General features: G+C 40.3%; 1 protein-coding gene across 5 annotated transcripts in view; it reads right to left on the reverse strand.

Moving 5' to 3' along the window:
- Window positions 1–1,897: 1,897 nt before the first annotated feature.
- The window catches only part of mical2a (microtubule associated monooxygenase, calponin and LIM domain containing 2a), a 35,314-nt gene continuing 10,886 nt past the window's right edge, over window positions 1,898–26,325 (reverse strand). The window contains exons 2-22 of one of the 5 annotated variants that reach the window (XM_078248532.1): window positions 25,156–25,524; window positions 19,113–19,320; window positions 18,187–18,303; window positions 16,894–16,995; window positions 15,102–15,257; window positions 14,829–14,929; window positions 14,069–14,326; window positions 13,500–13,615; window positions 13,250–13,376; window positions 13,033–13,123; window positions 12,349–12,496; window positions 10,667–10,866; window positions 8,967–9,070; window positions 8,669–8,740; window positions 8,435–8,568; window positions 7,970–8,075; window positions 7,220–7,486; window positions 5,861–5,968; window positions 3,977–4,157; window positions 3,806–3,882; window positions 1,898–3,721 (exon numbers count right to left, since the gene is read on the reverse strand). In XM_078248532.1, the coding sequence (XP_078104658.1) occupies window positions 3,317–3,721; window positions 3,806–3,882; window positions 3,977–4,157; window positions 5,861–5,968; window positions 7,220–7,486; window positions 7,970–8,075; window positions 8,435–8,568; window positions 8,669–8,740; window positions 8,967–9,070; window positions 10,667–10,866; window positions 12,349–12,496; window positions 13,033–13,123; window positions 13,250–13,376; window positions 13,500–13,615; window positions 14,069–14,326; window positions 14,829–14,929; window positions 15,102–15,257; window positions 16,894–16,995; window positions 18,187–18,303; window positions 19,113–19,320; window positions 25,156–25,416 (3,339 nt within the window). In that variant the 5' untranslated portion in view covers window positions 25,417–25,524 and the 3' untranslated portion in view covers window positions 1,898–3,316. Of the gene's footprint in view, window positions 3,722–3,805; window positions 3,883–3,976; window positions 4,158–5,860; window positions 5,969–7,219; window positions 7,487–7,516; window positions 8,123–8,433; window positions 8,569–8,668; window positions 8,741–8,966; window positions 9,071–10,666; window positions 10,867–12,348; window positions 12,497–13,032; window positions 13,124–13,249; window positions 13,377–13,499; window positions 13,616–14,068; window positions 14,327–14,828; window positions 14,930–15,101; window positions 15,258–16,893; window positions 16,996–18,186; window positions 18,304–19,112; window positions 19,321–25,155; window positions 25,525–26,325 lie in introns of those variants that run through there. The other 4 variants (XM_078248501.1, XM_078248508.1, XM_078248516.1 and 1 more) reach the window with 4 other exon arrangements.

Raw genomic sequence — 26,325 nt, forward strand, 5'->3', positions numbered from 1 at the left:
AGACTCTATTTGTCCGTTGTTTATTTCTAAAGAAACACGACAATGTATAAAAGGGTCCATTACCTTGTACCTCACATTATGGCTCTGTAGCAGACGTTTTTGTAAAAATAGGCTAACGATTGTGTCATAACCACGGGACTTACTGTCGCATAGTAGAGGAATTACCGTATAGTACAGGAGAAGCGCGCAGGCAGTTTCGACTTACATTAGCTGTTTAAGTTAAATTACTAATGTTAACTAGCATTTTAATTAGTTATTTTAGTGTCCATGTTATCTCCTTACATATACCTACGCTCTCCGTCTCTGCAAGATTGGGAATAATTGAGATTTCTCTTGGCACAGCTACCAGAAGACTTACAACTTTCAGACACGTTGCTCACAGCACATTTACGTAGTCTCTCTCAGTTAGAGGCTGCGCAGTAACGCTCAGCCATCAGCGGAAAAGTGCTTCTAAAGGCCTTCACTGGTCTCCGTCCAGAGCAACGGGATCTGTTGGTCCATTCTTATATACTGTCTATGGGCGCAGTGTGGGAAAGCTTGCCACCCAGGAATGCATGGCTGTCAAGCTTATCACAAAAGGCTATACGCCCCAGTTTACCAGCCTCCTCCTCCTTTTCACCGGTGTGTTGGAAATAGCCGTGTCACCTCAGGGGAGATAGCTGCTCTGACGTCAGAGCTGGCAGAGCGGCGGGCAAGGATGCTTTTTTTCCCCCCCCGCGTCCCTCCAGGAGAAGAGAACGACGGTTTCTGTTCCCGTTACTTCTCACACCGGGAAAGACAGGCAGACTGGAACCCTTCTCGACCTGTCTCAATTCAATTATGAACATTATGAGGCACCCATCCCACATGCTGACGGTCAGACACGCGTTTGAATGTGTACGCCACCATGTATGGCTCACTTCCGTGGATCTGAGAGAGGCATTTTCCACATTCTCCAAATGCATGGAGATGGTGTTACAGCCGTTACAGAGAAATGGGATCAAAGCCCCTTTTTATTTGGACGATTTAGTCATTATGGCTCCTTCCCAGGAGAGAGCTGCGGCCCACACAATGGATGGAGTTTGGGCAGCACCTACAGACACTGAGTTTGCAAAAAGAGCTCGCTGGTCCCCTTACAGAAAACCACTATGAGAGCCAAACTGTCAGCGCCAAGGCTGGACACACTAAGCTCTCTGTTGTCACGTATCACGCCTCATGCGACAGTGTCAGCGCAGGGCTGCACCTATACTCATAGAATCTGGAGTTACAATACGTAACTATCGTTTTTAAACCTTCACCTGAGGAAGAGTTATTAACCAAACATGTCATAAAAAACAAACATTTCCAGGCACTAAAGGTTGGTCACAAAAAATAAAATGCATCTAAATTTAATTAATTTGGCAAAACATTTAAAAGTACTAAATTTGTATTATAATATTCTATTTTATTATATTGTTATATTATTTAATGTTCAGGGTCATAAAAGAGTGAATTGCAATTTAGTTATCTATACTATTTGAAACACTAATACAAATAGGAAATGGAAGCAGCAGTTCAGAGGTCTTAAACCAGGCTTAGTCGGTACCAGTTCATTCCCAAAACAGCTGGAGGATCAATGAGAGACACTGAAGCCGTTCATTAGTCATGAGTTTAGTTTAGTCAAAACTCTGCATCACTTCAAACAAACATCTTCAATCACTTCAGCAATGTTGTTAAGTCATATGAGACAATTTGGGTCAGTTATTTATCGTCAGTATCTGCAGCCACATCACAACGTGACCATGCAGGTGATCACCTTCAAAATGTTATTTCCTAACCATCCAGCTGGCTCACTCACTTCATAAAAGGCTTCAGCTGAACGAGAGGAAAAGAGAAACATTATCCAAAACAAAGAGAACATACAGACACAAATAACAGCTGAAAGCACAAAAGTAGAAAATCTTTATAAAAACAAAGCAAAATACTGACATTCAGAATGAAGTCAATATTTGTATGCTGGCACCATAACACATGTTGATGATTGTCGTCTTGTCATACAGATAAATGTTACACAAGTCCAGTCAGCGTGATGAGAAAAGTTCTTTGGTATTTAAAAAATACTAGTTACTATTACAGGCAGCACATTCAGTAATTCAACATGAAATATTATGTAGCTGACAACAAAACACAAACATCATCTTGCATATCCAGCACATCATGCTGTAAACACTTAAAATAATGCCTGAAGTCTATAAGTTTATAAACAAAACTGTGAAACTCTGAAAGTGCTTCATAAGCATCATTAGATAGTGTATCTGAATGGGAAGCAACTTGTCTTCCAACAACATGCTTTAAAATGATAGCAAGAAAGACAAGCACAATCAAACACATCACAGCACAGCATGCACATCAACAGCTTCTATTGTCAACAGTAAATCAAAAAATATTTCATAAATCAAAACATCATCAAATCAATTGAAAACGTAACTGTCTGTAATGTTATACAGGGAGGTTAAAAAACGAAGGGGTGGGGCATCTCATTTTTTTGAGTCAACAGTAGATGGCAGCAAAGTAGAACTAAATACTGAGTTTCTTTGGTGTTATCCATTCAAGAATCAATGAAAACATTTCATGAAAGTAAAGTGAGTATAAAAGATAGTGAGCAAATTGTTGACATGTTTGTGTAAAACACACATACGTGCATATATATATAATCAAAGAAAAACACATATGGCGGGAGCGCACATGCACAGTCAAAAGAAAACCTGTCTGGTGGCCAGCGTTATTAACACGAGAACTGGGTTTATAATGTGACAGTTTACTGGTGCGCCGACAAGGCAGTTCCCAAAGATAAAGTGCATCAAGTTAGTCAGTCATAACCTGAGTTGAGCTATTTTAATCACAGGATCCATTTTCCAAGACAGTTTGTAAAAGGTTGAGTTCTACAGCAAAGATGATTTCAGCAGTCTCAAGTCTTTAATGCACTCTTTAATGTGGCCTGTTTTATTTTCATTTTAACTGCCTTATTTGTTTAACTTATTCTAACCCTACAAATAATGTACAGTTTCCACATCAAACCCACTGCAAACATATTTGGTGCAGCTTTGAATAACCCCTGTAGAAAATTGCAAAAAGTTGCATGAGCAACCTACAGTGTCTCTTCTTCGGCTGATGCACAAGTACAGTGCATCCAAGACACTGAGCAGTATAATCATAAAAAGGCAACTAAACATTACAAAGGTGCTTGTGCACAGCTACAAATGATATTTTGAAAAGAACACTCCTGCTAATGTGCACCTCAGCCACAGATTTAATGGCATTTGAAGTCAAATATTAACAGCTGAGGTCTGCTGAGCGTCTAAATGAGCCTGTGCCCAATATGCTCCTGCAGCCACAGCAACAGAGGCTGTAGACAGCTGGGCCCATCAGACACAGCCTCTGTGTACATCTGCAGCAGTACCTCTTGTAAAACAAGCAGCAGGGGTAAGCTCATGCTCAGTAGCTCATACAGTAACGCATAGTCCTGGGCATTGTCCCTGAGATGGCCGGCGAGTGCCTGTGCTGTACCACACACATGATGGGACAGATACCAGGGGGCGTTACACACAGCGCGAGTCATACTCAGGGGCCAGCTCAGGTGTTTCCTCATGAACGAGCTGAAGGTACCTGCTGAGGGTTGACTCTGCAGGTCTGCTGTGCTGCTGGACTCTGAGCTCTGTCCGTCATCAGCACATCGCTCCTGAACTCCAGCTCCAGAACGATTCTAACAGAGGACAGAAGAGTTAGATATCGTACAATAAATATTGCTAGGATGAGATGGATACTGTTGGAAATGCAAATTACTCACTGAGCGTACAGAAAAAGTCCTCCGTAGATTTGTCCCACTGTTGCGTTGATCAAAATGAAGTTTGCAGTACAATTTTCCTGCAAGATTACAACAACCGTCAGTACAAAGTAGCACAAGTAAGTAAAATGTGGATTCAATACTGATGAAGAGCTGACATGGGATAACACGTACCCTGTTCAGAGTCAAAGGCATGTGCTCCCTGTCGCAGGGCAGAGCTGCAGGTAGAACAGCGGAAACACTCCTTGTGGAAGTAGAGCCCCTCGGCACAGACCCTCTCCACCATATAAACACGTCTCTCGCATGAGTGACACTGGTCACCTGACGGGGGGAATGCCCTTCGTAGTGAGCCGCCCTGGGAAACAGGATAGGCAGCAACGATGGAAAAGGAAAACAGGGAAGATGAGCACTAATGTCACACACCGCGATAAAACAAAGTCTTTAACACTGACTGTAATCTTTCTATTTAGTTACTATTTCCCACTTAAACTCAGGTAATTAAATACTGTACATCATAACCATAAGATTACTGAAATAACTGACACATTCATACATTTAACACCTATTGCTGGCTTTAAGAAAATCATATAATATGCAAACAAGTTTTACCATCTGTTTGACCAAAAAGATTCCTCCAAACATTATTTTATAGGATATATATTGAATCTATTCTTATCGCTCTTTTTAACGCAAGGTCAGTCCTCATTTTTCGTCTATTTATTTGAGTTAAGATTTTGTTTGTTGCAGGTCACAAAACGTTTCTGCTAGAAATTTTAAACTGTGTTGAGTTAGTTACTCTTGGAGGTGTTGGCATGCTTGGGAGAAACACAGGTGGTATGACATGCCGAACGAGTGACAGTGTGAGATTTTGAGTGCAAGATGAGGAACACACAGCTGTTTTTAATGAATGCTTTAATTCTCAATGTTATCTTGGGGATATTTTGAGTGACAGTTGATCTGAGGGCGAGCTGTATGAGGCTCTGTATCTGGGGTCATCTTCAGAGAGGGTGACCACTGTCTTCACCTTAAAGCCTACAGCCTCAGAGTCCTTTACATTCAGCCAAGAGGAAAACGTAAGTTAAGGTAAGCAAGTAATATAAGTATAGAAAGGAGATAATCACAATGTTATATGGTTAAACACTGAGTGGTTGGTTCAGTGAGAAAGTTTGTCATGTCTAATCAGTTTCCCCAATTGCTCTGCAGGAATCAAATTTGATCCAAACACTGTGTAACAGGAGTTGTGTTCCTTTGTATTAAACTAGTGTAAGTCCTGCTATAACATCTGGCTGTTGAGTTGGAGCAGGCTGTTTGGGATGGGTGGAGCAGAGAAACCCACAGAGTGCCACCACAAGAACACACACTTCTCTTCTACGAGGACTGCTGGTAATTAAAAGCACAAGGGGCATAAACAGCAGTTAAAAGCAAAGCTTTCATGCAAAGCAGCAGTCCTTTCGCATAAAGCTGTCTATTATAATTAAGAAGAAAATACATGACAACAATGTAAATCTTGGGCTATGATGCTTGTTTTTTAAGCTGTTTTAGAACAGGCCCTATGTGTGCTGCCTTTGGGGTGAATAAGATATGTTGACCCCTCACTACTAAAACAAACAACATCATGAACATGAAGTCTTTTTGCCAGTTCTTTAGGTACACCTAGATACAACTAAGGCTAAAACGCTAGGACGCTATGAGAGCAGTAAGAGTGAACCAAAACAGTAACGTTAAAGACCAGACAGCTAAAAACTTAGCTGAAACTCACTATAAAGCTGTGTAAAGTAGAGTCGAGCTGCAGATTTAGGTGATCATTCTCTACAGGTTCTTTACTACGAGTAACCCCTGTCATATTGTCAAATTGTTTTCATATTGTCATTTGATACATTATTATATATCATGCAACACTTGTGATCCTAAACACACACACACACACACACACACACACACACACACACACACACACACACACACACACACACACACACACACACACACACAGTGAAGGGCATGAAGTGAAAAACACAAAGCCAGGGTAAGGTCACACACCAAGCTTGACATAGTCACCTTGAGGACAGCAGAGCTGTCTGCTGAGAACAACCCTCTAAGGTGAACAGCTTTTTCCTTTATACTCTTTGTGTGAAACTCTCTAGCCTGTTGTGTCTGAGCTTTTTTCTGCAGGATGACACGGAGCAAAGGAACAAAAGAAAAGCCATCAGTCTTGCCTCCTCTGTACAGTGAGACACATTCTTCCATCTAATGTGGAGCTCTTTGTGGGTAGGCAAAATTAGGTATACTAATAACCATTTAATAAGCACTACATGGTTAAATGATGAAAGGCCTTTCTGTTCTACTTTCCCAATAAGAAGCAGGATTTGACAGCTAAGCGTGCATTGTTGGGAGGAGAACAAAAACGTTGTTGTGTGGAATGAAGGCTGCCTTATTACATCTATTTTACACCTGACTTAATGTGGTTACTCATACTGTACTGGAGCAGAGAACTGAGACAGCCTTACATACCTGGCACAGACATCAAAGACAAGTAAGTCAGTTTAGCCAAATAAATATCTACATTAATAAATTACGTAGTGAAGTATTGAGTCTGTAAGGCTTAATTTAGTCAAGGCCAAATTTCTGTGCAATAAGTATGGTACGCTGTTAGCCTACATCATACAGTATACAGTATGTCAGCTAGCAGCATTTTGTCAGCTATAAAAGAGGTCTGACAATCACCACTTGAAGAAGACATTAAACATTTAACAGAGCTCATTCATGTTCAAATTGCAGGTGCATCTGTCAAGAAAATGAAACGAAAAGATTTAATATATAAAAAGTCCCATAAATCATGACCATGTCAAACACAGACAAGCTGTTCTAACAAAGAGGAGCAGTGGTCAAGAAAATAACCCGTGTTTGTGATCGTGATTTAGTTGAAATTCATTTCTCATTATTTTAAGAAAATTCTCTAAACAAGTGAAACTGCATTTGATGCTACAATATCTCACACATCAATTCTACACTAAATGACTTGATAAGGACAACAATTGTGCAGTGCTGATCTGAGCCAACACAGGCATGCTTTTGGCAAATCTGAATAATCAAAATAGCTTATTTGCAGACCGGCCCTGGCCGACCTGTTCCACATGCACTCAGACTGGCCAATAATTTGCCTGTGTGCCTGTCGCCGCTCGTGGCCAGGTCTGTACGCCTGCTCTTGCCATTTTCGTCAGGCCGGATAATTTAGGGGCTGACTTCACCATCTGACTACACATTACACAAGCCTAAATGTATAATCAGAGCATAATATATAATCAACGTTCACTCGGGGGGCTTTTTGGGAGATCAGAACATGCAACGATCACAAGGATTTAAAAAGAGGACAGAAAAGAAAACAGAAGTTAAAGATATGAAGGAGATAGTGATCACCTCAGAGACGTGTGCATCCACCTCCCTGAGGCGCTGGAGGACTCTTGACATGAAATGGATTGCTGAGTGGCAAGAGGGAGAAGAAGCAGGGGGGTCTGCACTCTCAGGATGAGGCTGGGGCTTTGTCTCAGTGTGCGTCTGATCAACATGCCTGAGCTTCACTACAGAAAATGGATGCTGGACCTCAGGCTGGAGCTGAGGTTTGGGCAGAGTCTTTGGAGGCAGGCGCACTAAGTGTTCTGCTGCTTTTCTGATACTGACTTCAAACTGAAAGGGATGATATACAGTAGTGCACACGTGAGCGGCGGTTAAGCTTCTCATCAAGCAACAAAACTGTGAAGCTTTAATTGATTTATTATCTTTCACTCACTAGGCGATCATTTAAAGAACCACACAAGTGGTTTTATGTTTCAGCCCATTAACCACAAATCACAAGAACTTTATAATGCTGCCAGACATTTTCAAAGCATAGCGCAAGTTTTTTGAGGCACAGCATGAAAACTAACTTGCATAGGTAATCCATTACAATGAATATGCTGTCTACTTTATGTTTTGCCAGAGTTATGTAATCATCACATGGTAACGCAGTTGACAACAGGCTGTGACATCTGAGAGCTGTGAGTCAACAGCCAACAGCTACATTCAAATGAGATGATCTGTTAAATCCACATTATCCTTTTTTGATACTTCATGTTTGCTAATTGTTTGTCTTGTGGGTACAAACACTGCTGTCTGGCAGCTCCAGACTACCTGCATCTCTGAAGGAGGTTTAGGTGGGACCGGAGGCCTGAGTTTAATGTGCAGACTCTCAGCCAGCTCAACAGTTTGCAGTGGGACGGGCTTCTCACAGGAAGACCGTTAATGAAAAGGCACAGAAATAGAAAAGGCTGAAAAGATTAAATGCTGGAAACAAAAGACAAGAGAAGACTGTAGCATTAGCAAAAGGAATAGTTTAGTCAGAATAAAAACACAGACCACTGTCAGAGCTCCAGCTCACAACAAGGGAAATTTAAAACATATCTTTTTTATCCATTTGAGCCATTTTAACTATATGCAGGTAGGAAGGATGTACAAACTATTGGTCTGTAGTTAAATAGATACATGCATATATACTTACTTACAGCCTTAAAGGACGACAATGAAAACTGCAGCCCTACTACAATAAAATAAAATCTATGCGTTTATTGAACACATTGTTGTGTTGATTTTTTCACCTGTGTTTTCCGGATGGTGGAGGTGGGTGTGCTTTCAAACTTGGCCAGCAACTGAGTAGCCATTGAGCGCACTTTGTTTTCCTTGGGCTCTCGGTCATCTCGCACTGCGGAGCCATTACTCGACAGATTGGTGGCCTAACGAGAGACAGACAACAGACAAGATCCTACTATTTCAACAGGCTTATTTGTCTAGAAGATAAGTTTGAAATTACAAGTAGGTAGTTTAATAACAAACCTCCTCCAGGTAACTGCAGAACTTCCGCCTCCTTTTGTAAATTGGATCTGTACCGTCTGATTTCTTTTCATCCTAAAAGTACAGCACAAAGAAATAAGACTGAATATCCAACAGTCAAAAGAAGGGGAGTTTCAAGCCAAAATAGGCTGGAGAAAATCTCATATGGCCCTTTAAAACTAATTTAACAACGAAAAGTTGCATGTATATAAAATAAATCCCACATTAAATAAAGATATCGGAAGTCAGTCAACTTGTTGTATTTAGTACATCAGATTTGAACATTTCAGTGTGGAGTTACCTTTGGTACCCGTTTCCTTGGAAGCGCAAGATTGAGCACATTATTGTTACTTCTGACTTCCTTAGATGGATAATCTTCATTGTTTTCATCCACTCCTCTGGAACCTGCAGTAGAACACATGACTGCATAATAGTTTTCATAGATTCCATGGTGCACATGTCATAAATTTCAGATAATATCAATGAATAATGACAGACAATATAGATTAGGAAAGTTATATGAGTGGTATGGGGAAAAAAAGAGAGTTGCTGTATTTGTTTAAGAAATGTTCCACTAAATAAAAAAAGCCTTTGAATCACTCAGCTGCATGTCAGAGGAAGGAGAATGGTTGGCTGGTGTTAAATAAAACAACAGAGTAAAAGTAAGCATTAAATATCCCTTCAGTAGAGACTCTTAGACTACAGCAGTTCACAGCTCTGCTACAGATACACATTCCTCTCATGCCACTATACTTGACTAATAGGACTGCACTACACACACATTTTTACAGGAAACCAAATGAAATTCAATACTGTCATTTCTGGGGGTTTTTGTGGTCGTTTGTACATATTTTAAATCATAAAATGCAGTGAAGAAGATGAAGACCAGAAACAGGCATCAGTGTCTATAACTACAGAGTAGATTACAATTCAGCAGAGTAGAGTTAAGTCAAGTAGAATCAAATTGATTAGAGTCGAATGGAATGAGTACAGTAGAGCTGAGTTGTATGTACTTGAATAGTAAAGAGCAGGGTAGTGTAAAGTACATTGGAGTCGAGTCAAGAAGAATACAGTAAAGTACAGAAGAATGCAGTCAAGTAGAGCAGAGTTGAGTTTAGTAGAGTCAAGTTCAGTACAATACAGTTGAGTTGTATCTAGTAGAGGAGACTAGAGAAGAGCAGGGTAGAGTAGAGTCAAGTAAAATACAGTCAAGTAAAGCTGACCACAGTAGAGTAGAGTAGCGTAAAGTAGAGTAGAGCACAGTAGAGTATAGTAGAGTAGAGCAGAGTATAGTGAAGTAGAGCAGAGTATACTAGAGTAGAGCCGGGTATACTAAAGTAAATTAGAGTAAACTAAAGTAGAGTATACTAAAGTAGAGTAGAGTATACTAAAGTAGAGTAAACTAAAGTAGAGTATACTAAAGTAGAGTAGAGTATACTAAAGTAGAGTAGAGCAGGGTAGAGTATACTAAAGTAGAGTAAACTAAAGTAGAGCAGAGCAGGGTAGAGTAGAGCAGGGTAGAGTAGAGCAGGATAGAGTATACTAAAGTAGAGTAGAGTATACCAAAGTAGAGTATACTAAAGTAGAGTAGAGTATACTAAAGTAGAGTAGAGCAGAGTAGAGTAGAGCAGGGTAAAGAATAGTAAAGTAGAGTAGAGCAGGGTAGAGTAGAGTAGAGAATACTAAAGTAGAGTAGAGTATACTAAAGTAGAGTAGAGCAGAGTAGAGTAGAGTAGAGCAGGGTATACTAAAGTAGAGTAGAGTATACTAAAGTAGAGTAGAGTATACTAAAGTAGAGCAGAGCAGGGTAGAGTAGAGTAGAGCAGGGTATACTAAAGTAGAGTAGAGAAGAGTAGAGAAGAGTAGAGTAAAGAATAGTAAAGTAGAGTAGAGTAAAGAATAGTAAAGTAGAGTAGAGCAGAGTAGAGTATACTAAAGTAAAGTAGAGTAAAGTAGAGCAGAGTAGAGTAGAGTATACTAAAGTAAAGTAGAGTAGAGTACCTGAGGCAGGGAGAGGTGTGCCCCGGAACAGCTCGTAGAACTTGGACAGGTAGGTGATAATCCTGGTCTTATCCAGCTCCTGATCGTCACTCAGCTCCTTCACAGATGTGAATGGTCCGATCCCAAATTCACGCTCACTGATGTCAAAAGCCAGCTGGAGGTTTGCACAGTGGTCTTCTTCTTTTAATGAGTCAAAATCTCTGATGGAAAAAGACAGTAATGGTGGCTTGAGTAAAAGGAAGGTTGTAAAAAAAAGATTCAGAGAATGTATGTCATGGCAGAGCAGCTGGGAAAAGTATAACGTTATTGTGCCAGCATATAGTAGGGTTTCAATTTTCATTGTGAGGCCATTTACTTCTGCTTGACGTTTCCCCTGATCACTCTGCAATGCATACATAATGAGACTTCTTTAATTAGATTTTCTTTTAAAATATTTCAACTTTAGTGTAGTACCGTAACCATTTAAGATGCCCTGAATAATGAGACAGGAATGTAACAGTAATGTTTGTAACTGAGATTCTTAAAAGGATTATTTCCATTTCATGTCATCTCATGTGTGACTGATGTTGAGCGTGTAAGATAATACGCACACTGATATGAAAGCATTAACGTAAGCCGAATGGAATGGCTTTACACAGAAAATGATCTTAAATCAATTTTCAGCCCTGCAGAAGAACTTGTTTCTGATATTATAGGAGAAAAGGGCAGCAAATGACTTCTAATGGGAGAAAAAAAAACCTAGCTCTGACATCTCTACCTACCCTGACGGTGTGCAGACACCATTATAAATAATGTAAAGAAGAGAGCAGTAACCTAGCAGCAACACACACAAACCTTGTGTGTACAGTAAGTACAGAGGCTCGCACTTTCTTCCTTTCTTTCTTTTCTACAAACCTGCTCAACTCTCTGCAGCCTGCTCTGCTGAAAGGCATGCATATGGAGGGAAGGGGGAAAATGCCAGTAGTTCCTGGAAACTTACAGGACCACATGAAATTCTAGTGGCATGTGGCGAGGTATGAAGGCAATAATTAAAGAGTGGATACGATATAATTAGATTTGTAAATGTACTAATCTACAGTTGCATTGGCTATACCATGCTGTGCAAGCCAGTCTAACCCTAAAAAGTGGAAACTAAGGTACAGTTTCTGTTTTTTTTAATGAGGACTTTGTCCATGGCTCCAGATCAACACACAGAAAGGCCCAACATTTGGACCTTCCCGATAATAATAATGAATACAGGTACAACAACAAGTATTTATTTCAGTTGAGTTGATAATCTCACTGACAAAATGGCCTTAGTAAAAATGTGTGAAATGTACACAGCTGCACTCTCAAAACTCCTCTGTTTGCACCATATACTATCAGCTAGCTTTACGTATAGTGCAGCTATGTATGAAGTCTTCTTCACATCTATCAGCGCTCAAAGAAGGGTTGAGTGTTTTAAAAGTTGTAAGGGTAGAGATTGCAGCAGAAAACACATATAGATCAAAGAGCTGCTCTCATGGCCTGCATATTTAACACAGCCATAAGAAATGATTTTCCTCACAACTAGTTGCTACAAAAAAAGGGTACAGAGTTCATTTAAAAAAAAATAGTTAATGCGTATGCATTCAATATACTGGTTTAAGATGGAAAGATTAAGTGCTGCAGGCTGCTACTGATATCTGATGTGTATTACGTACATCAGCTGGGGTTTGAACCTGTGGATGAGGGCGCAGAGGGCGATGCCACTTTTCCAAGAAGACGTCAAGTCTGTAATCATCACATTCTTGTAGCCCTCTGTCTGTTTCTGGCACCAGGTAAGAAGCCTCGCTGGTCTGATCTCTGACTCTACAACAGAAACACGGTAAAACAATGCAATTCCTTAAATAACTTCTCACATTAATGCCGGCTGTGTTAGAAAATAGCTCCCACAAGTTTATGCTGAAGAGGATATGATGTCACAAGCATGGACCAACACATGGCGTGCCAGTAAATAAGGCCATGACAGAACTGGAGCTGAGGTATGTACATATCTTTGTCATTTTGTCTGGACACGTACTTCCTCGCTGCCTTTAATGAGTCAGTGACTCGAGTTACTTCAGTTGAACAGCTCAGTTCAGCATGTGCAGAGGTTCATTTTAAACAGGGACATAAAGTAATGCTGAACTTGGAAAGCAAGATAAATGTGTTTGACTGTTCTTTCCACAACTGGCTCTTTCTTCAAAGCTTTTTTTCAAATCCTTTCAAAGTGGAAACCCTTATCAATCAGTCAGATAACTACTCTAAATAATCTAAAAAAGGATCAGCAGCAAATCTGTGCTCTGAACTACAGATCCATTCATAAAAACAACACATGGGAATCTGTCAATTCAAGTTACACTTACCTCGTCTGCAGAGATTTACAGGCCGACGTATGGTAGCAGCACGCTCCAGAGAGCAGGAATTCAGCTCTCCGCTGACGTACAAGTGACGCACCTAAAACAGGAAGGAAAGGGAAAATGAATACAATAAAGACACTCAAGAAGTTGTGTTTATTTGTTAAAAAAGCAGATGGACAGATGGTAAGAATCTGATTTTGTCAAAGTGGGTACTCCCTCTCACCTGGTGTGGCCTGACACAAGAGGAGTTGAGGTTGGGGTATCGAGTCCCAGGGTCAATGGTGTACTGGTCAAAGTTTTTGCCAATGTTTTCAGTTGTTGTCTGTGGAAGTAGCCTGTAAATACTCTCCCTATTGAAACACAAGTGCAAGACGGATGGTGTTATTTATATCACTTAACATGGCAGTGTCCAAACAAAATACTCAACAGAATTTTGTGTGTGTGTGTGTGTGTGTGTGTGTGTGTGTGTGTACCTCTCTGCCAGCACTTCCACAGCCGTCCGACCCTGAGCCCAGCTCCTTACCATCCAGGCCGTGTCAAAGGCAGCCAGGAAACCTCTGGCGCAACCCGTTCCCATGGGCCAGAAGGGCTGCACAGGAACACAGAACAAAAATATGAATGTAATATACCCTACCTTGTCTTTTTGTTTGTGGGCGGCAAATTGTAGGCTCACTTTACTCCAAATGTATACTTGTACGGATAGGCTATGAGGATGCATGGGGATTGGGGAGGGTGGGGAGTGGTTTGTGTAGGTAATGTATATTGTGCTGTATATTTGTGTATTTTTGTACATGGCAGCACTGTTGCGCTATGTACAATTGTATAGAAAACATGTGAAAATAAAATAAAAATAAATAAAAAAAGAAGCTAAATAAACAGAAAGAAAAAAAATATATATATGAATGTATGAATATAAATGTGTGTCAGTGAACATGAGGATGAGCTGTTAGATGTTGTGTAACAGCTTCTCTTCCTTAAGACCCGGCTACCTTACTCACCTGAGCTGAGCTCACTTGACTTGATACGTCTTGCTCTTCCTTACCTCTAACAGACTGTCGCCAACCAGTGCTACCAGCAGCTGGTGTCCAAATCTCTCCCTGACCAGAGCAGCGTTCTCGGAGGCGTACATGCTTGTGAAGTCAAACATTGCTACATCTGGCTGCCCGCAGTGGTTCATGGCAAAATCCAGCGTGGGAAGTTGGTAGTTGGTGCCAAAGTCAGCAGCCTCTCGGGCGTAGCACAGAAGAGCTTCCTGGTTGACATTCTCACTGCTTAGCAGCATCTGGGTGTCTATGTAATCCTGTTGAACAGAAGCACGACAGTCAGGAGAAGTTCACACAGAGTGAGCTTAACTAAAAGACCAAGATTGTTTTCTTTATGATCTGTTCCCTTAGAGAGCTTTTTTAAAACAAAATGGAAAAGTCTGATTATCAGGCTAGTATGCAGTTTAAACCGATGCAATTATTGGCTACCATGCTATTAATCTCCCAGCCAAAATGTTATAGGGTATAGGATTGCAATTTAATCCAATAAACTGCAGCACAAAATGCTGTGTCATAATTTACAGTACTAGTTAATTCAACACCTCTCTAACACAGTCTGAAGAAAAATAAAGTAGAGACAGTATTTGGGGATGTTGCATTTGATTGCATTATATTAGTTCATGATATTGATTTCTTGTCATCATGATTAAATAAAAAAGATAAAACTACGCTGAAAATTTGCGGTTAAAAGCACATTTTTAAAAAGTGAAATACAGTGAAAAAGGACACGATGGATCCCTGAAGACACGTTCTGCTTACATTAATGACGACTCCCTTGTCCAGCAGGCTCTGTTTTTTGGCAGTCATGACAAAGTAATGCGTGTTGTCCTTATAGTACACAATGTTCTCCAGATCGACACCTGCAACAAATAATATGGTTTGAGAATGGCTAAAACATTTTTTCAAAAGCACTAAATGGACATCAAATTGTTGTAGACATTTGTAGCGAGTGACTCAAACCCATCGATGTCTAATGCATCTTCATGTCAGCTAACACCACAGTGAGGCAGTTTGACTGAGCTTCTCTCCCACCTGTCTCCTCTTTGAGGTCAAGAAAGAACTTCTGGTTGAAGATGAAGGCAACGCCGCTGATCTCTTCTACTTTGGCCTCGGCAGTGGTGTTCCTGTTGATAAAGTTGGCTGTGATGGCGATCGCCAGCTTCCCCCTGAACTCCTTCCTTTTGAAACCTGGTAGAGGAAAAGACAAATAAAAGAATGAAACAGAGAAACGGGGGGGAATCTTCCCAAGCAAACCCGTCCTATCGACTTGTCTGTTAAAACCAAAGGAAATCTAGCCTTTAACCATAATTACAAGGCAGTTATTTTAGGATAAGAGGCTTACCAAGGTGAGCCTTCATATAGCCGGGGGAACAAACACTATGAATTGTAAGAAGCACCAGCAATTAATATGAAGTTAGATGCCTTTTTCTTATTAACCTTTAGAACTGCAAGTGTAGCAGTCCAACAGACCACTTGGAAAACTGTCTTTCATTTTATTAAGAATTTACTCTTTGGTTTAAGAGTAAGCAGGATTTTTATTTTATTCATATCTTTGAGGAATTATGATTCAATGGATGCTACAATATGCAATACTGAACCATAAAAATTGTTCTTTTGACAACTGTCTATTTCAGATATTTTGAAAGACAAAACAGGGACACAGGAAAGAAAACTCCATGTTAACATTTTATGTCCCGAACAAAACAAAACAAAACCCCAAGCAGACATCAAATAGAGTAACACTAAGGTTCAACATTTTACTGGTACATTTTTTTAAATGACCTTTTCAAACCAGCAAGAATTCACCAAAAATGTCACTAATTCTAAAGCTGTAAGTGCACTAAATAAAAGAAAATGGATATGTTGCTTACTACAAAGTGATGTATGAGGCGGGGAAAGTACTTTCTGGGTGCAGAAGAAAAGACGTCTCCTCCATACTGTCACTGTTGAAGCCATGGAGGACCTTTTCGCCTCTATGTCTCTTTATTGCCAGTGTTACCGTAGCTAGGCCATTAAAGCAGCTCAAAAAGCAGGCTAACTGCAGGGGAAAATAATTCCCCCAGGCATCATCATAATTGAAGAATGAGCTAAACATCTGTCCGGCCCAAAAAATGCCCTTTTTTGGAATAAGCATCTGATCCGAATTGGTTGTTAGATGACAGCATTTTTTAATACAGAGACCAAGAGAGAGAGAGAGCGAGAGAGAGAGAGCGAGAGAGAGAGAGAGAGAGAGAGAGAGAGAGAGAGAGAGAGAGAGAGAGAGAGAGAGACCAATCGCATCAGCTGCTGCACCGAGTCCAAGCTCTGCTCTATTTATGTACAGTGTTTTGGCGGTTTCATGTATAACCTTTTCCCACTGTCATTCAAGTGTAAGTTTACAAAAGGTGAGTTTCCTTTAGCTTCACAACGGAAATAATGCAGTATCATTTATTTAAGGTGAGAGTTCAAAAACACTGTTCAGTAAACAAAAGTTAAGTTAACTCTGACTTCTTGTTCCATGTGATGCTGTAAATATTTTCAAAATAATGTAAACACCTAAACACGGACAAATACAAATACATTCACATATATAGCTGAGAAGTTAAAATGAAATATTTGCATTGTGTGAGCTTAACCGATATTTAACAGTTTAACAAGTTGTTTCAAGAAACATGTACATTTGAGAGTGACAGTAGGCTCTAACCCTGTGCTTTGATTGTTGCTGGTGGGAAAATATACATTCGGGTCACAGATTGTTACTTGCATGATCAGACACAAGTAACATTTATCGTACTTCGTGAAGTAGACCTATACTGTTCGCCCCTTTTGTTTGCCTTCTTCTCACCTTCCAGAGTATTCCTGCGTCCGTCAGCCCCCACCACGACATCAAACTCAAAGTTAGCCACGGGGTGATCAGCAGGTCGGATTGCAGCCCTCCATCCAAGCCCTGAGAGATGGAAACAAAGACAGAGAAAGAGTAAAACAGATGATATAAATCCTAGGAATATTCCTTTTGTGCTGTACTCCACAGAACAATCAGCACACAGAACGTAGAATGTCAAATGATTCAAATTCAAGTCAAATTAGTATTTTAGCTCAAGCACACTTCAGCAGTGTCTCAGTCAAAGCATCTCTATCTCCTGGACCATTCTGCCACCTGCTTTGCTTTTCTAACATTTCTAAATGTGTTAATATGTTGCCGTTTTGTTGCTATGATTCCAGTAAAGTACAGAAAGATGTGGTTTTTCATGTGCTGGTTTTAAAAGCAATGCTTAATAAAAGCCCACCAGATCTGAAACATTGTTTCAGATTCAATATTAGTCATTTGAAGTACGCAGTGTGGGTGTTGCAGGAGTGTGAGACCAGCACAGTAACAGTTTGGCAGTTTGTTGTGTAATATCACCATGTGGAAAATGCATTCCATGATGTCAAGGGCAGAGCTAAGTTCGTCACAGCAGAACAGGAGGGATAAGTGTGTGTCTAAATTTAGGCAAGGCTCTCGTTGTTATCAGTGTATACATATTACAAACAACACCTGACAACAGCGGGTTAGTTATTTTCTTCTTGAGAGTCTATAGTCCAATGTAAAAAATATCATCACATGGGAGTAAAATATATTACCACTACATTTAGCTTTAAACAAAGAAAAACAATGTTTATTCACTGTGTTAATGTTATAGGTGGGTGCCGTAAATATAGTAGGCATACATTTGAGCACCAACTGGGGAGTCAAGCAATATACTTAACCTCCTCTAACCTCATCTAAATATGATGAAAAACTAGATCAGTGCCAATGTTTGTCTCCTGTTTATTGGTGGCTGTCAAGGAAATTAAATACTGCAGCAATGAGAAGTCCCTTGCTGCCTCACCAGCCTTCAAGCAGAGCGCCAAACTCCAGAGTAGGGGAGCAAATACGGATCCTAGTAAACTACGCAGTATCTGTCTAACAAACCGATGCAGACTTGTCTATATCTAGCTTTACACATTATTCAACTTCTCAACCTCATCCTACTTCACGTCCCAGTTGTATCGTTTCCAGCTGCTTAAATCTTCCCAAAGCTTGCAGATCATAAAACAACTGTCAGTGGGTGAATATAAAAGCACTATTAATCTGTTGTTTGGACGTGCGGATGAATACCTTCATTTTCCTGATCCTCTGGAGGCTCCAACAGCTTGACAAACTCCACATTGATGTGAAACTCCACTGCAACAATCAGGGCGACCTTCAGTAGGACCAGCTGCAGCTTCTGAATGCCTAATAGACACAGACACACACATTAGTGTTTGCATACAGATGTAAAACACTGCCAGACTGTGTTTGTGTTCATGAGAGCAAGGCCTGAACTCCATTACTCTCCTGGATCTTTGATGAGGCTTGTTCTCTTGTTTGTTATATTGGAAAGAATAAAAAAGATCAATGTGATATTAAAATAAATAACAGGTCATTAAATTGTGTTTAATAATATCACATATTATTTTATCATGATGTTCTGCATAGTTTTTAAACTTTAGTAATTTTCTAGAAATATCTATCTATCTATCTATCTATCTATCATTTTCTTTCTTCATCCTTCTTGTGGTCTCATGGTTTTGGTGTCAATCAGCTCCATTTATGGTCCACTGGACATAACAATTGTACTGAAAATACTGTACATTAGTACAAAACAGAGTTAGTACGCAATATTAATGCACAAAATGTTGGTTCACTAAAGGGTTATAGAAAGAAGATACAGACCATATTGTTGCTATTTACAGGGAAACTAACATTTAACAAAGAGAAATGTATGAACAAGTCACAATAAAAAGCCAAATAATATACAATAACAAATAGGGTTGGATCTAAAATAAGTTAAAGCTGAGAAATGATCCTAGAAAGTACTGTAAGACCATAATCTTCAACGCTACTACTGAATATACTGTGGACTGTACAATTTTAGGGTCCAACAAAATACTGTACGTTTAAGGAGAAGATCCATCTTTAGAGAGGCCAACAATATGTGATCACGGGTCAATGAAAAGCAAAAGCAGGCAGCATGTTTTCTTTCTGTAAAGTCAGACACTCACTGATGTGGTCTATGGCCCCAGCGCAGAATTTGCCATAAAACTTTTTGGCCCCGAGGCCCCGCAGGTCATGAATGGTGTAGGGCCAAAGGTGCAGCACGTTGTTCCTGGAGAAGGAGTCTCTCTTCTCGATCACCACCACTTTGGCACCCATCAAAGCGAGCTCAATGGCTGTCCGCAAGCCACAGGGGCCCCCTCCGATGATGAGGCACTAAATATGAGAGAATGACAAATTGACCTTAGTACTTACACAAGGCACAGAGGAATGAGCTACATCATGAAGACATCTATAATCACAGACGGCTAAGACTTTCCCTGCAGAAGAGACTGGGATGAAAAATGGTTTATGTCCTATTTGTTTATAAACATACCAGGGAGCATTATGCCATATCATGACAGGAAGCAGCACTTCACTGCACCACTGGAGCATTTAGAGGCTGAGTGTCTCACTCAAGGACACTTCAGCAGGATAGACAATGACTCTGAGGCTCATTCCAGTCTTGAGATGACTTTTTCACATGCCACGATGTGTGTGTAAGAATTGTTAGTAAAACATTAAGAGAGATTACACGTGCCTGAATCTAAGGAAATTGCCAAGAGGAATGTTGCGAACATCTCGCAAAACCGTTAATTCAACCGTTGCATATCTAAGGTGTTATTCATGCATGGGCCTCACCCAAAAATGCATGAAGTCAGTTCGTTGAGGTTACAGCATCTGTCTGAGAATGTGTGGCTCAAACATGACATCACCCTCTTGAAAGATAGATGAAAGAATTATAGAGAATTGTGTAGAGAGATGCGTGTGTCTTTATACTTGAGTGAGATTTCATCCAGAACCAAACCACTTCTGAAGGTTGCCCCTGCTGTGCTTAACAAGGTGGACAGTCCCCTGTGTCGATAGCCTCACCAAATTAGCGCTGAAAATATCTTTTCTTTCACCTTCCCAGGAAAGACTTTCATCCAACAGCACAAAGAGCTTCCAATCTGCCAGACCTCTAAATCACACCAGCATGCAGACAGGGGTTTGTAACGTATTTGAACAAGAGGACTCACTTCCTGCCATCCTGTGTGTCCACCAATAAGATAACACACAGTGAGGATAGAGTGATTAGGTGCCACCCGTCCATATCAGTTTTGCGAGACAATCAGCCTGGGTGCTGTTTACAGAGCACCCAATGCCAGCTTATTCCCAAATCATACCCTAAATGGCTCTCTGCTTCTGCACCAAAAACAAGATGATTGGGGCTTTAGTCATTCCACATTCTCCCTCTGTGTGTGTGGTTAAACTTTGGGGTGGCTTCACAGGGGATGTGGGTGATGAGGAACACAGTGTGTCATCATGTGTTGCCTGAGGTTATTAGGATGAGGTATTCTCAGGTGTGAAGCACACACACAGGTGGTGGAAGCGCTGCCTGGACCCGCCTGCCTGCTGGCTGCGTTGTTTTGTTTTTCTCTCAACAAAGGGTGAGTAAGTGTATTTACTCAACAAGAGACAGCTGATGGAAGGATGCTGAAAATGTAATTTATAGTACTAACGCAGTTTATTCAGATGCACGTTCACAATGTGCACATTTTTATCTAAACTCATGTAACTGTTTTCATCTTTCTATCAGCTGTTAGCAGTAACAGGCTGTTTGTTTTAGCCAGTTTCCATTCGCTGATATATTATTCCAGATATGAGGCTTTTCCTGACGACTTGCTTGCTCCACATCTGTTGAGTCAGGACACAGACGCTTCCTTTCAGCTTCCCACTCCTGACCTCGCTCTCATCCCAGCTCCACCTCGCCCTGGTCACATTTGTCCCCTGCCTTATTAATGAACGCTATCTGTCAGTCAGAGTAGCACGGTTTACTTTTTCATTGCAGCAGAAAGTGTGGCTTACTAACAAGGGACACTTTTTTATCACAGCTTCTTGATCTAAATGTTAGGAAACTAGAGCTGCAACTAACCACTATTTTTTAGTTATCAATTAATCTGACGATTATTCTGTCCCCAGAGCCCAAGATGACGTCTTGTTATTGCTTGTTTTGGTTGACCAACAGTGAAAAACAGATATATTTAGTTTTCAATCATATTCAACAAAGTCAAGCAAATATTCACACTTGAGAGGCATACATATTATTTAAATGATAAATCAATTTCATTATTTTTAACTTTTTTGCCAATCAACTCATTGTTTCACTGACTAATTATTTCAGCTCTCCAGGGGACATAAACAATATCATCCCAAACCAAGGTGAAAGTCATTCAATTTTAAATGAGACTATATATCTTGAATGCACTTTTTCTGTTGAGTCAAGATGTGTTACAGTTTTAGGGTTAAAAGCGCACTGTGTGTCACAGAACTCGGATGAAGTGTGCTGAGAATGATTCACAAACATCACATCATAAATTATAAAAATAGAACAATTTGCAATTTTTTTGTGTACAGTGAACCTTTATGGAGGAAGAAACACACTGCTGTTACATGTCGGTGTCACAGCAGCCAGCTGTGTCAGGCCATAAAACACGAATGGCATCACATCCTTTAAAGATTGCTGCTACAGTGGGAATATGAGCATGAGGCGCCGAGTGATATATCTGTCAATCACTGTTAAAAAGCAGAGTTGCCATAAAACCATGAGTCGTCACCTTGTGATTCTCCCAGGGAGAGGAGAAATTTGCGATAGAGTAAAAGCAAAACTCCCGCCCTGTGGTTGATTAAAACAGGCTTTATACTGCACGTGTGGAAATTAATAAGCAACTTATTAAATCTTAGGTTTTTAGAAGAAAAAGGCAATGTCATAAATTCACAATATGTTTCAATAATGCACACAATCCACTGTTTGTTAATCTGGTTTACTACTCTGGTCCCACTAAAGTAGTAGTACAGTGTCACTTTTTTATTTTACAACACAACCCTGTGGATTGTCAAAATTACTAAATCTGACCTAAAACATTTGGCTCAGAAGTTTAAGAGAGTCACACTTTCTTTAAACATTTAACTTCTTTCTTCTGACCTACAGTGGTGTGAAAAAGTGTTTGCCCCCTTCCTCATTTCCTGTTCCTTTGCATGTTTGTCACACTTAAGTGTTTCGGAACATCAAACCAATTTAAACAAAAGTCAAGGACAACACAAGTAAACACAAAATGCAATTTGTAAATGAAGGTGTTTATTATTAAAGGAGAAAAAAAATCCAAACCATCATGGCCCTGTGTGAAAAAGTGATTGCCCCCCTTGTTAAAACATACTATAACTGTGGTTGTCCACACCTGAGTTCAATTTCTCTAGCCACACCCAGGCCTGATTATTGCCACACCTGTTCACAATCAAGGCATCACTTAAATAGGAGCTGCTTGACACAGTAAGGTCCACCAGAAGATCCTTAAAAGCTACACATCATGCCGAGACCCAAAGAAATTCAGGAACAATTGAGAAAGAAAGTAATTGAGATCTATCAGTCTGGAAAGGGTTATAAAGCCATTTCCAAAGCTTTGGGAATCCAGCGAACCACAGTGAGAGCCATTATCCACAAATGGCGAAGACATGGAACAGTGGTGAACCTTCCCAGGAGTGGCCGGCCGCCCAAAATTACCCCAAGAGCGCAGCGACGACTCATCCAAGAGGTCACAAAAGACCCCACAACAACGTCCAAAGAACTGCAGGCCTCACTTGCCTCAGTTAAGGTCAGCGTTCATGCCTCCACCATCAGGAAAAGACTGGGCAAAAATGGCCTGCATGGCAGAGTTCCAAGGAGAAAACCACTGCTGAGCAAAAAGAACATCAAAGCTTGTCTCAATTTCTCCAGAACACATCTTGATGATCCCCAAGACTTTTGGGACAACATTCTGTGGACCGATGAGACAAAAAGTGGAACTCTTTGGAAGGTGTGTGTCCAAGTATATCTGGCGTAGAAGGAACACTGCATTTCATAAAAAGAACATTATACCAACTGTAAAATATGGTGGTGGTAGTGTGATGGTCTGGGGCTGTTTTGCTGCTTCAGGACCTGGAAGACTTGCCGTGATAAAAGGAACTATGAATTCTGCTGTCTACCAAGAGATCCTGAAGGAGAATGTCCGACCATCTGTTCGTGTACTCAAGCTGAAACGAACTTGGGTTCTGCAGCAGGACAATGATCCTAAACACACCAGCAAGTCCACCACCGAATGGCTGAAGAAAAACTAAATGAAGACTTTGGAGTGGCCTAGCCAAAGTCCTGACCTGAATCCTATTGAGATGTTGTGGTATGACCTTAAAAAGGCCGTTCATGCTCGAAAACCCTCTAATGTAACTGAATTAGGACAATTCTGCAAAGATGAGTGGGCCAAAATTCCTCCAGGACGCTGTAAAAGCCTCATTGCACGTTATCGCAAACGCTTGGTTGCAGTTGTTGCTGCTAAGGGTGGCCCAACCAGTTATTAGGTTTAGGGGGCAATCACTTTTTCACACAGGGCCATGATGGTTTGGATTTTTTTTCACCTTTAATAATTAACACCTTCATTTACAAATTGCATTTTGTGTTTACTTGTGTTGTCCTTGACTATTGTTTAAATTGGTTTGATGTTCCGAAACACTTAAGTGTGACAAACATGCAAAGGAACAGGAAATGAGGAAGGGGGCAAACACTTTTTCACACCACTGTATGTTGGTGTTGTCCTTAAATCAGACCGAACCTGTAAAACTGAGCTCACACTGAAGCATTTAAAAACACACTTTAATAACAATCTGGGCCTGGCTCCAACCTATAAGAGCCTATAAAGAGCAGAGCACACCCTCAGAACAACTGGGGCCAAATAATCATAGATGCTGAGTGATGCTTTTCTCGGCACAATAAAAACACTCTTTCAAGCTGGAGGCAGCTGATGCCTGAAAGGTAATCACACTCCTCCAGGTTTTTCCTACTTTCCCTCATCACCTTTACTGCCAAGTTCCCCCACCCCCACACAACCGTGACATGATATCTTTGTCCTCAATGCAGCTATCTCTTGATAATTCAACTCAGTAGCTCTTCAATAGCTCTCTTCTTATATGTGTTTAAGGAATGTGTCTTTTGCCTGTTATTTGCTCTCTGAATGTGATTGGCTGTTTGTGTTATTTGGCTGCAGGGTTAGATGAAGCAGTGAACAGCTGTCAAGGTGTTTTTCTTCGTGTCTTTATGAAATTCTGTGTCATGTTTCATTTGAACATCTGTTGCTTGCTGTGTTTTATGTACAGTGTGTATGTTTCTTAGCTTTGATGTATAGCATTGTTTACTGTTTGTATGGCTAAATATATATATATATATATATATATATATATATATATATATATATATATAAAATGGGTCAGTGAAGCATTTGTCTATGACATAATGTAACATAATGTTTGTATTTCATTCTGTACAGCTTTGTCTTGTAGCACCTGTCTGAGAGGGACAGATCGGGAGCAAAGCAAATGTATATCTCTTTAATTTCCTGTCCTGTTGGGAGCTGTTGCAGTGAAAAATTGAGTGTTACTGTAGTCGCTGGCCTGTGTCTGGGCAAGTAGATAGTAAAAATGCTATAGCACTCTGTTAGTGGCTGAGGTAAGGTCACTAATACATGAAACATCAACTTTAATGAGGTTTAAACAAAACCTTATGATATTCTTAGACCTTTTTAGGATACACTTACCCATGATTTTAGGCTTTAGCTGTGCCGGCATACAACACATTTTTAGTTTTCAGCACATTAACTTGGACAAGGAGACCTTTTAAATTAGCTGGGTGACCACACAAAAATAACACAACTTTGGCAAAGCAGTGCACATTTAGTCCATGTGAACTGAAACAAATCAGCTAACTAACACCATGCTGAAATTACTTTCATACCAAACAGAAAAGAAAACGATGCCCGCCTGGAAAGTAGGAAATAAATCTAAAAATGCATTTTTAATACATTTTATAAATGTGTTGTGCAAAACATGTCAAACTCATCTAGAATATGCTTACATTTACATATACCTTGCTCTCTATCCTTTGTAAATTCATCGTCTTAATCTCTAGCCTCTGATTGGTAAATACTGTATTTTTATTTGTAAACTTACCTTGGTGCCCACACAGGCTTGACCTTTCTTGTACTCCTTATGAGACATCCTTTTGTCTAGCTTACTCCATAGTGCTTTGGCCTTCCAGGACGTGGCCTTCGCCTTCAGTCTGCTGTAGAAGGTGTCATTCTCCGCAGGGTCAAGGTCCAGTCTCCTACAGAGGACGTTGAAGGCCTGAAGGGCTCCCTTGCAGGTCGAGGCCTGGACAAAGTTCTCAAACAGCTTTCCCACATTATCCTGCTCCTCCTCTGTCTCTCCCATCTTCCCCGCTGCAGTAGATGGTTTGGTGTGCTGAGGCTCCTGCTTACTTCAGCAGTCTCTGCCAGATGTGGCTACACCCTCAGCTTGGCCCGCACCGTCATGCCCAGTCTGCGGAGGCAAGACACACATAAGAGTCTGATGTCATGTCATGGCAGAAAGAAAATCTCTCAGATTGCTTTAGCCAGCTGAAGTTTTTCCATATTCTGTCATTAGCCTGATAAAAAGGACATGTTTCATCATTATTTCATTTAAATGGTTTATAGATTAGAATGTTAAAGTCATTTAAGTTATGTTGACAACACAGCTGTATTTTATCTTCTCCATGACGTAAGCTTACATTACCGAATTATGAAAAGGGCGCTCAGTACCGGCCCTCGTTAAGAAGTCGATGTCTAAGTAAACATGCAGTTAGCTGACAATCACAGTGACGAGATAACATTTCAAGTAGCGACAAGGAGATAAATACTGGGGAGAAAAATCAAGTAAGAAAGTAAAATGAGCCAGTCAGTCTTCGTCAGACAGCTGTCGAGCATATTCACGACTTGTGCTTTATAGAGGCATAACCCTGTGAGCCTATAAAAAGGAGTTGGTTGTGGTTCTTGATATTACTTATTGCTTCAACAGAGAACCAAACTTTTCCACGGCTTCAGGGTTCAGTAATAGCTTTACACTGAACAAAACTGGTGAAGCTTCAACGTGAGGTATCCACCATGGACAAATGATCAAAACCATAGTGTATTGGTACAATATATCAGGACTTTGCTAAAACTGTAGCATTGATTGGTTGGATTTAGGCTAAATATTTTTGTAGTAGAGTCTTAAATTGTAGGTAATATATATTTTGTATCATAAATTCCTCCATATATTAGTATAAACTTTCTTAATTGTAATGGCTCCAAGAAATCAACA

The sequence above is a fragment of the Sander vitreus genome, chromosome 1 (genome assembly GCF_031162955.1).
Source record: "Sander vitreus isolate 19-12246 chromosome 1, sanVit1, whole genome shotgun sequence".
NCBI lineage: Eukaryota > Metazoa > Chordata > Actinopteri > Perciformes > Percidae > Sander > Sander vitreus.